General features: G+C 43.0%; 1 protein-coding gene across 2 annotated transcripts; it reads right to left on the bottom strand.

Annotated features, from left to right (window-relative positions):
* Positions 1 to 75: 75 nt before the first annotated feature.
* On the bottom strand, positions 76 to 10,947 carry PROC (protein C, inactivator of coagulation factors Va and VIIIa). Of its 2 annotated transcripts, XM_027464487.3 has the most exons (10): positions 10,717 to 10,947; positions 10,000 to 10,159; positions 9,551 to 9,634; positions 9,020 to 9,180; positions 8,260 to 8,284; positions 7,609 to 7,719; positions 6,771 to 6,911; positions 6,287 to 6,396; positions 5,211 to 5,328; positions 76 to 748 (listed from the first exon to the last, which is right to left on the bottom strand). In XM_027464487.3, exons 3-10 carry the CDS (start codon positions 9,615 to 9,617, stop codon positions 177 to 179), a joined length of 1,305 nt encoding a protein of 434 aa, XP_027320288.1. In that variant the 5' UTR covers positions 9,618 to 9,634; positions 10,000 to 10,159; positions 10,717 to 10,947; the 3' UTR covers positions 76 to 176. The 2 variants fall into 2 exon arrangements, with proteins under 2 accessions (XP_027320288.1, XP_005029846.1); XM_005029789.6 differs by lacking the exons at positions 10,000 to 10,159; positions 10,717 to 10,947 and adding an exon at positions 9,874 to 9,926.
* Positions 10,948 to 12,511: the final 1,564 nt, after the last annotated feature.

Below are 12,511 nucleotides of genomic sequence, written 5' to 3'. Positions count from 1 at the left end.
AAGGCTTTAAGCAGGACCATGCTACAAATAAACAACGTGACCTGGAGAAAGTACCAAGGAAAACACTACACAAGGTTAACATATACTCAATATTTAATACTGAAATCTGACAGTACATTACACTGCATACTGTCACTGGCACATAGCCACAATATCCCAGGCTTGCAGTACCAGAATCAACCCTTCGAAGAAGGTGACATCTCATCTATGTGGTGCTGAATCCATTCTAGGTACTGACTTACTTTGGTGTAGACTCCAAACTTCTCCTTTTTTCCACAGCCTTCACCCCAGCTCACCAGTCCTACCAAAAACCAAGTATCCTTATACTTAGTGATCATAGGGCCTCCACTGTCACCAATGCAGGCATCTTTTCTGTCTCCTAAAGTCCCAGCACACAGCATGTTGTCAGAGATAGTGTGTCTCATCACTTGTGCACACTCGTTCCTGGGAACCATTGGGATCTCGATGTAGCTGAGGAGGGTTGAGTAATTCTTCTTTTGGATATCACTTGTGCTGCCCCAACCAGTTACCATCATCTGCCTCCCATTCCTTGTCAGCTCGTGCTCTGCCAGATCCCGTGTGGGAAGGCAGATAGGGAGCGCGTATTTGTTATACATCACAGGCTCAACCAAGTGCAGCATGGCTATGTCATTATCGCTGGTCTCCTTGGTGTAATTTTCATGCTTCACACATTTATTGACCCAAACGGTTTGCTCATTTACCTCAGTACGGAGACGGTGGTATTTACCTGGAGGAGTAAACAAGAAGATGAGAGATGCTCCTGAACCTTCTGATTTGTCAAAACAAAGGGAGCCTTCCTTCACCTTGGCCACCAAAGCACCCGTACTACAATGGGGCTTTAGGACTCTACTTCACATTTTTAATTTGCTTGTAAAATAGACACTTGTTCATTTTATGTTACAGGTTAACGGTTTTTTACTTGATGAACACATTGTAGACCTTCCAGCTTTGCCTAATTCATAAATACACACTGTACTAAATGAATTAGTATCCTAGAGCTATGATCATCAGTTGAGAGACTGAAATTGCCTCTGTATTGCCCTGTTGCGTTCTTATTACAGCACACTTGCTCAACTGAAGAGATCTTCTTGAGAAGGAAAACAATCTTTTTGGATTCAGCATTAAAAGCAAGGAGATCGAAACAAGCATACAGCAAAGCAAGACATTTATAACAGTACGTTACTTTTTTTTTTGCTGTATAACCATTGTTTAGGTTGACTGACCTTCAAGATTTAAAGGATAAACGTGACTGACTGGTAAGGCTATTCCTCTCTATAATCATGCATCTGTATTTTAAGGAATTTTTGATTCTAGGTTTCTATTTGTGCTACTTGACCATGGACACTGGTCATAAGCCAAGCAGTCAAGCAAAAGTAAGCAGGAAACTAAGTTGAAAAGGGACAGAAAGGCAAGAGCAAGTCATTTGTGTGTGATACACTGGAAAAGACAGGAAAAGATCTCTCTGATAGAATGAGAAGTAGCAGCCACAAAAAGCAATTAACAGTGGTTGCTGCATTTCTGAACTGTGCCATCAGTTAATTTAAGCTTACATCCAATGCATGTTTCAGTATTTACTGGATTAAAATACTTATTTGGAGATCTGTCCACTTTGCACGTTCAACCTGCAGGAAGGCACGCATCTGAGCACACGAGATGGCAGGACACCCAGGCTGGCACCTCCCCTCTGCCCATGCTGCAGGAGTGTGACAGGGGCACGCTTTCTTCCTTCTCAGTCCCTCTGTAGGTGAGTTCGAAGTTGCTCTTTATTACCACCTTTTCAAACGTGTGCTTCACAATGCTGTCCTTCACAGTTGTTGCCCCCCCAATTACCATTTTACTTCCTTCAATTTTACTTGAATCCTTCCAGACACAAACCTTAAAGTTCCTCTGACTTTGCTTTACCAAGGTCTTCTGGAGCCTTTTGCTGTGCTTGAACCTGGTAATCGGTTATTGCTGCTGGGGTTTGTTTTCTGTACAAGAGCGAGAGTGTCTCCAAGCACAGGGACTTTATGATCCACAGCAGTTCCAGAAACAGATTCTCAAAAGACCCCGTAACTCCAGCTTTGGATCTTGGACATCCAGACCAGTTATTTCTGAGACTCTCATCTTGTTCCTTTGCCAATGGCCATTGCCATCTCACACATGGCCTCAGTAGATAGCTCACCCTACTGAAACTGCTCGAGTGACCACCTGTGTCATGCAGTACCAGAGCCTGAAGGACTTCTTATTACCAAGCCATCACTCACAAATCAATTTTTTACTGCGATCTCTTTGTGGTGGCAGTGTCCCAGCACCTGGGAGCACATTTCCTTGCTACGTTCCCCCACTCTGAAGCCACTGCGGCAGGGGGCTGACTGGCAGATTTCTGAGGATAAGAGGCACGGGTTTATTCCTCTCTTCACAGATACAAATCTCTACTTCAGGGCTCAGGAATAATTCGATCACTGTCAGAGCACCTCCTCTTGAAGAAGGCAGTTTAGTTGTGTAGGAGCTTCATGTGCTCTGTATACAACCATGGCCATGACTATCTGTATCCTGAGAGACACCTGTGAACAAGCAGGGGACAGCTCTAAGATGGGTGCTACTGTAGCAACAGTTCCCCCTGCACGCCTCACCTCTCCACAAGAATACCATTCTGACTTCCTATCCACACCTGGACATACCAAACCTGCAGCCTGTGTGAAAAGCACCCAGTTCCCCCCCCACACTGAGGAGATGCATAATCTTTTTGCTGCTGGCAGAAAAATATTGCTGTGATGTTCTACATAAATGAGCAACTGTGGAACCTGTTCTTTGATGGCAGAGACGGCATTCTGAATTGATGCAGATATGATGATGTTCACCTATCATCTTGGAACACACTTCTGGATGCAAACTGGAGATGCAGGAACAAGAGCCACAAGAAGGAAACTTGGGATGTTCTCAAATTTATCTTCCAAAACTTCACCTACTCTGAGACCTAAAGAGGACGCAGAGGGGAGACCTCACCGTGGCCTACAGCTTCCTCATGAGGGGGAGCGGAGGGGCAGGCCCTGAGCTGTTCTCTCTAGTGACCAGCGGCAGGACCCGAGGGAATGGTGTCAAGCTGTGACGGGGAGGGTCAGGCTGGATATCAGGAAGAGGTTCTTCACCGAGAGGGTGGTCGCACACTGGAACAGGCTCCCCTGGGACATGGTCATGGCACCAAGCCTGTTGAAGTTTAAGAAGCGTTTGGACTGTGCTCTTAGTCACATGGTCTGAATTTTTTGGTGGACCTGTGTGGTGCCAGGAGTTGGACTTGATGATCCTTGTGGGTCCATTCCAACTCAGGATAGTCTATGATTCTTCGATTCTCCATTTCAGACACTAAGAAGCCACGTGAATCCTGCTACAAGGCTACTCTCCAAGCTCATGAGTGCAAACCCACATGAGAGCCTCCCTTCCAGTTTCACTCTTACAGATCATGAGTGGAAAGGTGCAGTAGGATGAGGCCTACACTGATGGGCATCCCAGACTGATGGAGGCAGGTCTAACTTCGTCTGTGCAGTCTTGATACAGACACATTCACTACTGTCATCAGGCCTACGTCTGCCCTTACAGACATGGCAATGTGTCCATTCAAAACTCTGTTCTACGTATCTCATGGTCTTAATGGTGGATATCTCTACAGCTTAGAACATGCATCCTCCTCTGATGAGGACTCTTGAGTTTTATTTCAGCCAAAAAACTGATCTTCTCAAACCATGGTTCTCAAGTGCTGACAATTGTCTTTGCCCACTGAGTATCATTTACGCTCCATCTTTTTATTCGGTTACCACAAGACTCTCTTGATGGATACCACCCCTTGTTTCTTTCCTGCAGAGAGATCTTTAGGCACTCTATCCCAGCTGAAAGCTTGTCACACTGCACAGATCTCTACCAGGACCTGCAGTACGAGGCGGAGTGGAGTGATTTAATTGCAGCCTCAGTATTTCCCCCAGTTAAAATTTTCCCACTAACCTATCTCCTCCAAGGTACATCAAAGCCACATCTAGCACCACTGAGCATTCGAACACCACCACATCTGATGATTGCTTTTCCCTAAAACATTCCAAGACTCTTTACCAAGTTACCTGCACAGGTTCCCGCTTCTTGGGCATCACTGTAACTGAATACACATCTGTTAAGTGATCACTTCACAGGGAAGAAAACTACTCAGCAGTAACTGGAAGCGCTTGGGGATGTGCAGTCTGCGTGCCTATTTCCAAGCTAGTACATCCACTTCTACTTGATTTCCCTTTTTGGAAAAGGTGAATATTCTGGCTCTAAAAGGACACAAGGGTATATTGCATGTTTTTTTTTTTTTACTTTCATCCTATGCGTTGAACAATGGATGATGGACATAAACACTTCCACCCACACTTCCCTTAATGTCTCACATCTCGAATGTTTGCATATCCACAGTATATATGGAACATGCATACAGACAGCACATTTCCAAGACTTTCCCAATTACTGAGAACAAGCTCTCTTCATTAAAGGAGAAAGAAAGGAATTGAGCTCTTATGTCTCTAATGTCATCAACAGTAGACAGAAAATACTAATCCAAAAAAGAATTCCTACTTAAATGTGAATGGAACACTGATTATTTTTGTTTGTTAATTGAGAATTAGTACTGTATTCAGCAGAGGTTTTCTCATGCTTAACAGCAGCAATGCCAGCAATGGCAGTGTTGCTGCAGTGCCTTTCCTGCTCTGCTAAAACTCTCTGAAGTAGTGTTGTTCAAATGTATCAAAAGGCAGGAAGAGGTGCTGTGACATTCTCCTCTGGAGCTCAAGACTTCATATATGCTTTGTAAAGGTGGGCTTTTTTTTTTTTTTTTTTTTTTCAGTACTGGAACAACCTTGAATACTTTCATCAACAGAAAAGTACAAGCAGAAGAGATTTCCCCAAATGGACTTTTCAATATTTCTACTCTATAGACAATCAACAGTGCTCAGAAGACATCAGCCCACTTCCACAGTAAGGTTGATACAGGCTCAAATGACATCAGGTGGTTTTACTAATCTTTTTTGTTTTATGCTGAGGTGCATATTAAATGCTTCCTAAACAATCCACTCTGGCATCCAGGACTTCTATCTTTAAAGCCTGCTGGTCTTTCTCCTGAGACGATAAATGCTGGGAATTAAAGAGTTGTATTTAGAAAAAAAAGGATGGATTTTTTTCCATACCAAGTCTTACTTTGAAACCATCTCCTGAATCAGTGCAGTGTGCTGCCGTTAGGACCCAAAATGGATGGATGAGAACACCCCCACACAGAAACTTCCCTTTGCTATTTTGCAGCAGAATCTGAAACAAAGAAACAGAGAGGTCTGACACTGCAGGAAGCATGGCTCACAAAATATGGTACACATCCTTCTTTGTGGTTGCAAAATGTACAGATGCATCAAGCACCAGAGCATGTCATGTTCATTGAAGCCCAAGCTCTACAGCGGAGCAAAAGCACTGTGAATAAGGTCTCAGTGGAACACCCACAAAGATTTTTGAATATTCTTCCCAGCTGAAGGCTGGCTTCATCCAAACCAGCAGATGACTATGCTGGTCATTGTAAGAAAGCACTTTGGTACTCCAAAACTTTGAAAGACAGAGCTCAAATGAGGGGATTATTTTTGTGTGCAAAGAACACCAGAAGACTGTGTGTCATCTCAGGCTGCAATTCTCATTTGATGGTGTAAAAAGGCCTTTAATGTCAGAGACAGACAGACTCTGATTGTATGCATTCACTAGTTCCATAATATGCTCTGTGAGGTCTCCTCTTTCTCTGTGACATCCCAACCTTCTCTGTAAAGCTATGGCTTATTTAGCTGATTAAATCTGCTAACTTGAATTTACAACAGGCAAGGCTTATAAAAACAGATACCTGCAGAAGAGGAGAGATTACCTCACACTCCTACAATAATGCTGTTACAATACCTGGAATGGGCATCAGGCAGCATGAGCTGCAGTGATTAAGTGTCATTCCCCAGCATGGAGTGACAAAGCAGGTATTTGTCATCACTATCCTCTCTCCTGACATTCTCGGCAAGGTAGAAAACTTGACAACAATGGCAAGGCCAAGAGTCTTAACAGATATTTCTTCTTGTTACTCCAACTTTTTGGTTGCTTTTGAAAGAGCTGAGCTAAGGGAATCTTAGCTTCACGTGATGCCACAACTAGCAACGTAGGAATCTCCCCAGAACAGGGAGGCAGGCAGAGCCGTTGTGACACAGCATGAACTGTCTGTTGTGAAAGATTCTTTTCTCCTTACCTGCCAAGGGCTGTCTCCCCTTCTTCCTGCTTTTCCCTCAATGAGACGGATATTGAATCCTGCTTCGGCTTCCATGTAGTCCGTTTTCACTCTTCCACAGGGGAATTCCACTACAGAAGATGCAGAGAAATTAATTAGCACAGAACAGCACACCCAACATAAAACCAAACAAAAAGCATTCCCTCCAGCTCCTTAACCTAGGCAATACAATCCATTGGCTTCAAGGAATTCCCTCAACGCTTGCAGAGGAGGTCCTTTTCAGATTGCTCTGTGTGTCTTCATGATGCAAACACAGACACAGGTTAGACTGTCAGTGGTCATGAAGTGGGTATGGATTTGGGAAACAGGCACAGAATAATTCTGCATAGAGTGGATGTTGTGAAAAGCAGTACAAAGTGCAGTGCAAATACTTCTCCTGTAAACTCCCCTGATTTCACGTTTGAATAACCCTCTGTCAAATCTCCTGTGAACATCCTGCGCTCACCTACAGGCTCGCACATGGTATGGTCATCTTTCAGCTGGTATCCAGATGCACAGCTGCAATAGCGGCACTGGTTGGCAGGGTCATCCTTGCAGAAATGTTCACAACCTCCATTATTGACAGAGCAGTTGGTGTATTTCACCTCTGGGGAAAAAAAGGAACAAGAGGCACGAGAAGTTGGAAAGCCAGAGTCACAGGAAGGTGAAGTGGCAAAATGACATCTTGATTCAAGTGAGCAACAGCTGACAGTGGATTTGGGATGACAGCTGCAGGATTTAATGGCACTAGGGCCCTTCAGACATCAAATAGATCTTGGTCCAGAATAAGACAGTGGGGAAACTGGGAACCCAGAGATTACTGGCTGGGCGGGCAGACTGGAGAACAGAAAATTCTCACTGAGTACAAGTCAGATGGTGGAAAGCGTTGATGACACATGGTATATGTACTCCTAATTAAATACACTATGCAGCTTTTCTCCAGGGAAGACATCGTTACAGTAATGACAATAAAATATTGCAGTGGATTGTTTTTTCCTCTGTATTATAAAAAAAATAAAGAAAAAAAAAGAAAAGAGAAGAAAGTAACTTCTATCCCATTTCACAAAAATATCAGAAATAGTAAAACACAGATTTCTCAGACCTCCATACCCTTCCCATGGCAACACAAACTTCATTTTGCTTTAGATAAGCACAGATAATCCTTCTACCACATCCTGAAGTAACGGAATTCACATCAATAATGAAAGCAAGCATACTGTGCAATGCCAGAAGTGTCGATTGCTATACACTGAGATCCCTGTCATGAAGAATATTATTTTATCATGGATTAAAGTCAGCATTACCATAATTGCACAACTTTCCCTCCCAGCCTTTGTTACAGATGCAGGAAAACTTTCCAATATTGTCCTTGCATGTCCCATTGGAACAAGGCTGCGGCTCACACTGATCTCCATCTGAAACAGACGCAGAAAAACTCAGCCCTTGGACCACAGATCAGACCAAACATCAACATGAGCAGATCCTCCCTGGATTCCCAAGTACCACACACCATTTCTGCCACTGAACGGTGATAACTCTGTGGTCTTAGCCCAGACAAGGGCATTTGCTTAGGTTTTGAATTACAGCTCTAGAGGGAGCGAGCAGAAGGGAACAAAAAGAGCAAAACCTGTAGCAGACAGGGCAGAAGCAAGTCACTGCAGAAGTAGAGAGCAATGGTGGGGCTCCTCTTTGGACCCATGTCATGCAGAGTCAGAGTACCAGCGATCACTTTTGACCAGTGCCCTTGCTATGAGAAGGTGACTGATGATAGACACAGATGCACCTGAATTTTTTAAGAAGTTGCTTATACAATATGACAGGAAAACATTCTTTGCACACCCCATATAAAAAAGAATGAAAATATAAATCAGTATGATACATGGCAGCAGGAAGGAGGAGTACCAGCTAACCCTTGAGGAAACAGAGAGAGATGATTAGGAAAATCTTTTACTTACCTACATATTTGCTCCAGAAATTTAGCTGTAGAGAAACAAAGTTTATATTAAAGCTAGAAGCATATTTGTCACAAGCAAGGGATTTGAAGTGTATGATGGCTTTGGCCAACACAGCACAGCATTCTAGTCAACAGTGTTGGTCAAATTCTTCTTGGCAATATAGCAACATACACTCCAACAAAACTGGCCAACCCCAACATTCATGCACTGCATGGCCCTACTCAGCACAGATCCCCCCTGCCCTGCTCACAGACCCATCAGCACCACAATCCCTCAACATCCCTACAGACTTTGTTTTCTTGTCTCTTGCTTCCAGGTAAGTCACCTGTGTTGCTGAAATAAAATCACGCTTGTGCCTAGTGAGGCAAAACAGAGGCACTGTGAAGACTGTAAAAAGAATCTGGTGTCTGAGGGACAGCAAAGACTGGTTCATCCTATGTATCTAGGATAGGAAAGACTAGGAGAAACTCATTGGTAGCAAGAATAGCCAATGGGGTCAAACAGGGATTGGGATTACCTAGCTGGGACCTAAAACTCAAAACTGGGCCAGGTGGGACAGACATGAGCAACTGAGTGTTGTGGTGCAAACAATCAATGTTATAACTTGGCAATCTCTGTCAAGCAATTACATTCAAAACCACATCTCTACCTTAGGAGTCAGGAGGGCTGACAGCAAGATCTCCCATGTCCCAGTTTGCAATACTTTAAGAAAACAATCTATTGGTTAAGTCTTACATTCCTCCTTACAGAAGCAACTTACTGTTGCTTCCCTGGTTTCAAATATCTCACTGGCTTCCTCTAAGTCACACTGCTCTTCCTTGCACTCACGCTCCAAAGAGCCTGGTTTGACCTCCTCCAGAAAAGAGTTTGCCCGCTTCTGGATTTTCAGGACTTGGTTTGCATCTTTGTAGCTGTAAAATACTGGAAACAAAAATGTGAAAGCACAAGCATGGAAGAGAGCTGGCTGAAAACTGGCAGTGGTCCTTCTTCAAGAACGCTATTCTCACAGAAACAGCCCCTCTCCAGCACTGCAAGGGAGCTTGCTCTAGCCTGTCAGTGCCGTGCAGCAGAAGCAAGCCCAAGCCTCTGCTGTGACGCTCAGCTTGCAGGGCTCACGGGCACTATGTCAAGGCAGCCACCACAGCCCTGCACTGTCTGTAAACCTCTGTTACAGGAATCCAAATCCCTTAATGGGACCAATTCCAGCCACTCCCTGTCGCTGACAGGGAGCAAGGAACACACTTACAGCAATTGGAAGAGGGTTAAGAGTACCTGAAAAATGAAAACTTACTTGAGGTACTACGCACTTGTGAAGAGCAGGCAGCCAGCAGAACACCTATGGTGATGAGCTTCCACATACTGCAGCAGAAGTCCCCTAAAAAAGAGAAGGTAGGTGTGAAAGGGACTGCACTACTGAGCTGCAGCAAGACCCCCATGCTGGAGTGTTCTACTCAGAGCTCAGCCAGTCCCTTCACTTATTTTTCACACAGCAACTCCCTCACTGAATGCTGTGTTGTGCCATGATTTTCCCTTTGATTTCAGCTCCAAAGCAGCCGCTTGTTAGAGGCTCTTCAGACTGGTCTGCTAGTTCCCTTTAACCCATCAGCAGCTTACCCAGAACATTTCTTGCCTGCCCAACATCCTCCCCTTGTCACCAGACATTTTTTACAAGCTTTATGCCTCCTTAAATAAAGCTGTACTGTGAAATCCTGAACGATACAATACTTTTGAAGCACTTACTGCTTTATTCAGTGTGAATCAGCGTGATCTATTCTTCTGCCATGAGCTTGCTGGAACTTAGTTAATCCATAACTTCAGATATTTACTCTTTGGAGTGACATGAAGTGCTTTCTTTTTAGTCATTAAACAAACACGGCTCAGGGGGAGCTTGACAATTTACCTGCATGTAGGAGAAAAGTGAAATAGCTGAGGCATCCTTTCTGCCTTTTCCAAATCTGTTTTGTGGTGGTGTTTTTTTGTTTTGGTTTCTTTTTTTTTTCTTTTGACTCTCTTGCAAATAGTAATGGTTATATTCAGTTTGAAAGTGTAACCACACCAGTGCTGAAGTCTCTGAGAGATCCCCACCTCAAAGCCCTCAGTCACTCCATGTGGACAGAGATCACTATTTTTAAGTCTTTCCACATTACTTTCTCATCAAAGTTTCCACCACAAGAAGTCAAAGCCTCTAACCCTCCTTACAGCTGCCTGCTTTGAGAAGGCAGGGCAAGAAGCTTGTGCCAGCTCACCGCATCTTTTGGCATACTGGATTAGCTTTCGTCTGCACAAAATCTTCTAATGCATTTTGAATAGTAAACATTTTAGAGAAAAAGCACAATTCTTTTCAGAATTTTTCATAAATCAGGGATGGTACAAACCAGCGCTCCCTTTCTCTGAGGGCAGCTCTTGCAGCAGCACCTCTGTGAGCCAAACAGCCTGGGACATCCTCATGCAAATTACCTGCACAACCACGTGTCCCTCTGGATCCCGCAGCAGAGAAAGTGCCACCCCAGTGTCGGGAACAGGCAGGCTAGGCTTCTCTGGTGTCTCAGCTCACATCTACCGACACTGTTTAGGACAGCTCCAACTGCTTGAAAAACTTTTTTCGTTCTCCCTTACAAACTTGGCTGTGGACTTTTATCAAAAACAAGCTCTTTTTAAATACACAAAGTTCATCATTTCAAAGTTCATCCATTTTGGACTCATGCTAAAAAAAAAAAAAAAGTGGCATCCAAAACTGCAGTTGAGAAAGACGTGTGTACAGTAAAGCTCTGCTGCTCAATTCAACCACTCAATAAAAAAAAATAATCAACTGAGATTAATGATAGCAGATTTTTTTCTGAAATTAAGTTTTATGAAACACCTGACCAACATGAAACGAAATAGGAAATCTAATAGGAATCAAGTGTATGCTTATATATTCCACCTACTATACAAATATTTGTAGCTGACTTGGCTATCTAGAAATAGTGCTTTGTTGCCTTATAAATTGCATGTTTTTCACTACATTTTGGCTTCCAAGACTTGGTATAGGTTGGCAATTTAGGACATGCACATCAACTGTCAACCTAAAACATTTAAAATCAATACATCAGTCTTTTAAAAACATTTTCATTTTCTTATTTTTAATTTTATACTCAGAAAGAATGAACTTAATTCTTCATCAACCCTTGCATTTTGGGCTCTTAAACTCCTCCTTTGCCATTTCTCTTGCTACCACAGAATATGTATTATAAAAGCCAACACTTGGGTTCTTGCATAATCATTTAACTCCAGGAGCAGGGGATTCAAGAAAAGATGCTCCAGAATACATCAAGATTCGCCCACTCTTGCATGCCAGGGAACTGTTTCAATCTAAACAGTTACAGTGCTGGGTTCACTACTTTCTAAACAACTTTCATTAAAAGAGCAATTTTTCTGAGGAGCACTACAGGATTGTAAAGAGGAACAAACAGAGAAACTTCACAGGACTGGTAAGACAGAGGAGGCTCCGTGTCACTCTAATTAACACAGTGGAAAGTCCTGATTCACACAGTATTAGGAACAGACAGGAATAATCAAAGGAAATCACTTCCCCAGAGTGAAGAAGTATCATGGATGGTTCAGACTTCATTGTTTAAAGATATCCTCTGTATAAAGCAGCCAAAAGCTTTGTTTTCTTCTTCTTCTAGAGGAAATTTTCTGGAAGACTCTCAAATGTGTTCTCAGCCTTTAGCTTCTTCAGCAGAAGTGCTCAATCTAGTTTTTCCTAATTAAAATTGTAATTTAAAATGTAATTTTCCATAAGTTATCAAAATAGAATATATATGTAAATTAGACTAAAATGTTAATATTCAAAACTTTCCTTCCTTCTCAGTTAATCCAAATTCCTGTGTCTTTTAGGCAACACAGTTTAGTATCAGCATCCACCTTCCATACAGCACTACTCAACAGTGGAGTGTGGCAAAGCTACAAGACCTCAAGATCACAGTTTGTCAGCAACCCAGTTCTATGCTGCATCCAACAGTTCTTTCTGCTTTGCCATAACAGCTTCTAACATGTAACAAGCCCAAATCTGAATAATTCACTGAGCAATACAATCACTAAGCATACTGCCTAAAAGCGCACTGGAGCCTCTCCCTGCAAGAGCACTACCAAGGTCTCCCTCACATCTTGGGTACTGATTTCTTGCAAAAATTGCAGAAACAGTGTTCTCTGAGCCACCTTTCCCCATCAACTTGTGTAAAACTAGACACTGAGTTCCAAACAGACACCA

The sequence above is a fragment of the Anas platyrhynchos genome, chromosome 9, assembly GCF_047663525.1.
Source record: "Anas platyrhynchos isolate ZD024472 breed Pekin duck chromosome 9, IASCAAS_PekinDuck_T2T, whole genome shotgun sequence".
NCBI lineage: Eukaryota > Metazoa > Chordata > Aves > Anseriformes > Anatidae > Anas > Anas platyrhynchos.
Note: the sequence above shows the minus strand (reverse complement) of the source record. Positions and strands in the feature narration are given on the sequence as shown.

Bases quoted from the DNA above. Each gene is read 5' to 3' on its own strand.
- PROC (XM_027464487.3), bottom strand. From the start codon at position 9,617: ATGTGGAAGCTCATCACCATAGGTGTTCTGCTGGCTGCCTGCTCTTCA. The intron at 6,912-7,608 runs GTAATGCTGACT...TTTTTTCCCCAG, and splicing joins GGGAAAGTTGTGCAATTATG to AGGTGAAATACACCAACTGC. The intron at 5,329-6,286 runs GTAAGGAGAAAA...TCTTTGTTTCAG, and splicing joins GGGGAGACAGCCCTTGGCAG to ATTCTGCTGCAAAATAGCAA.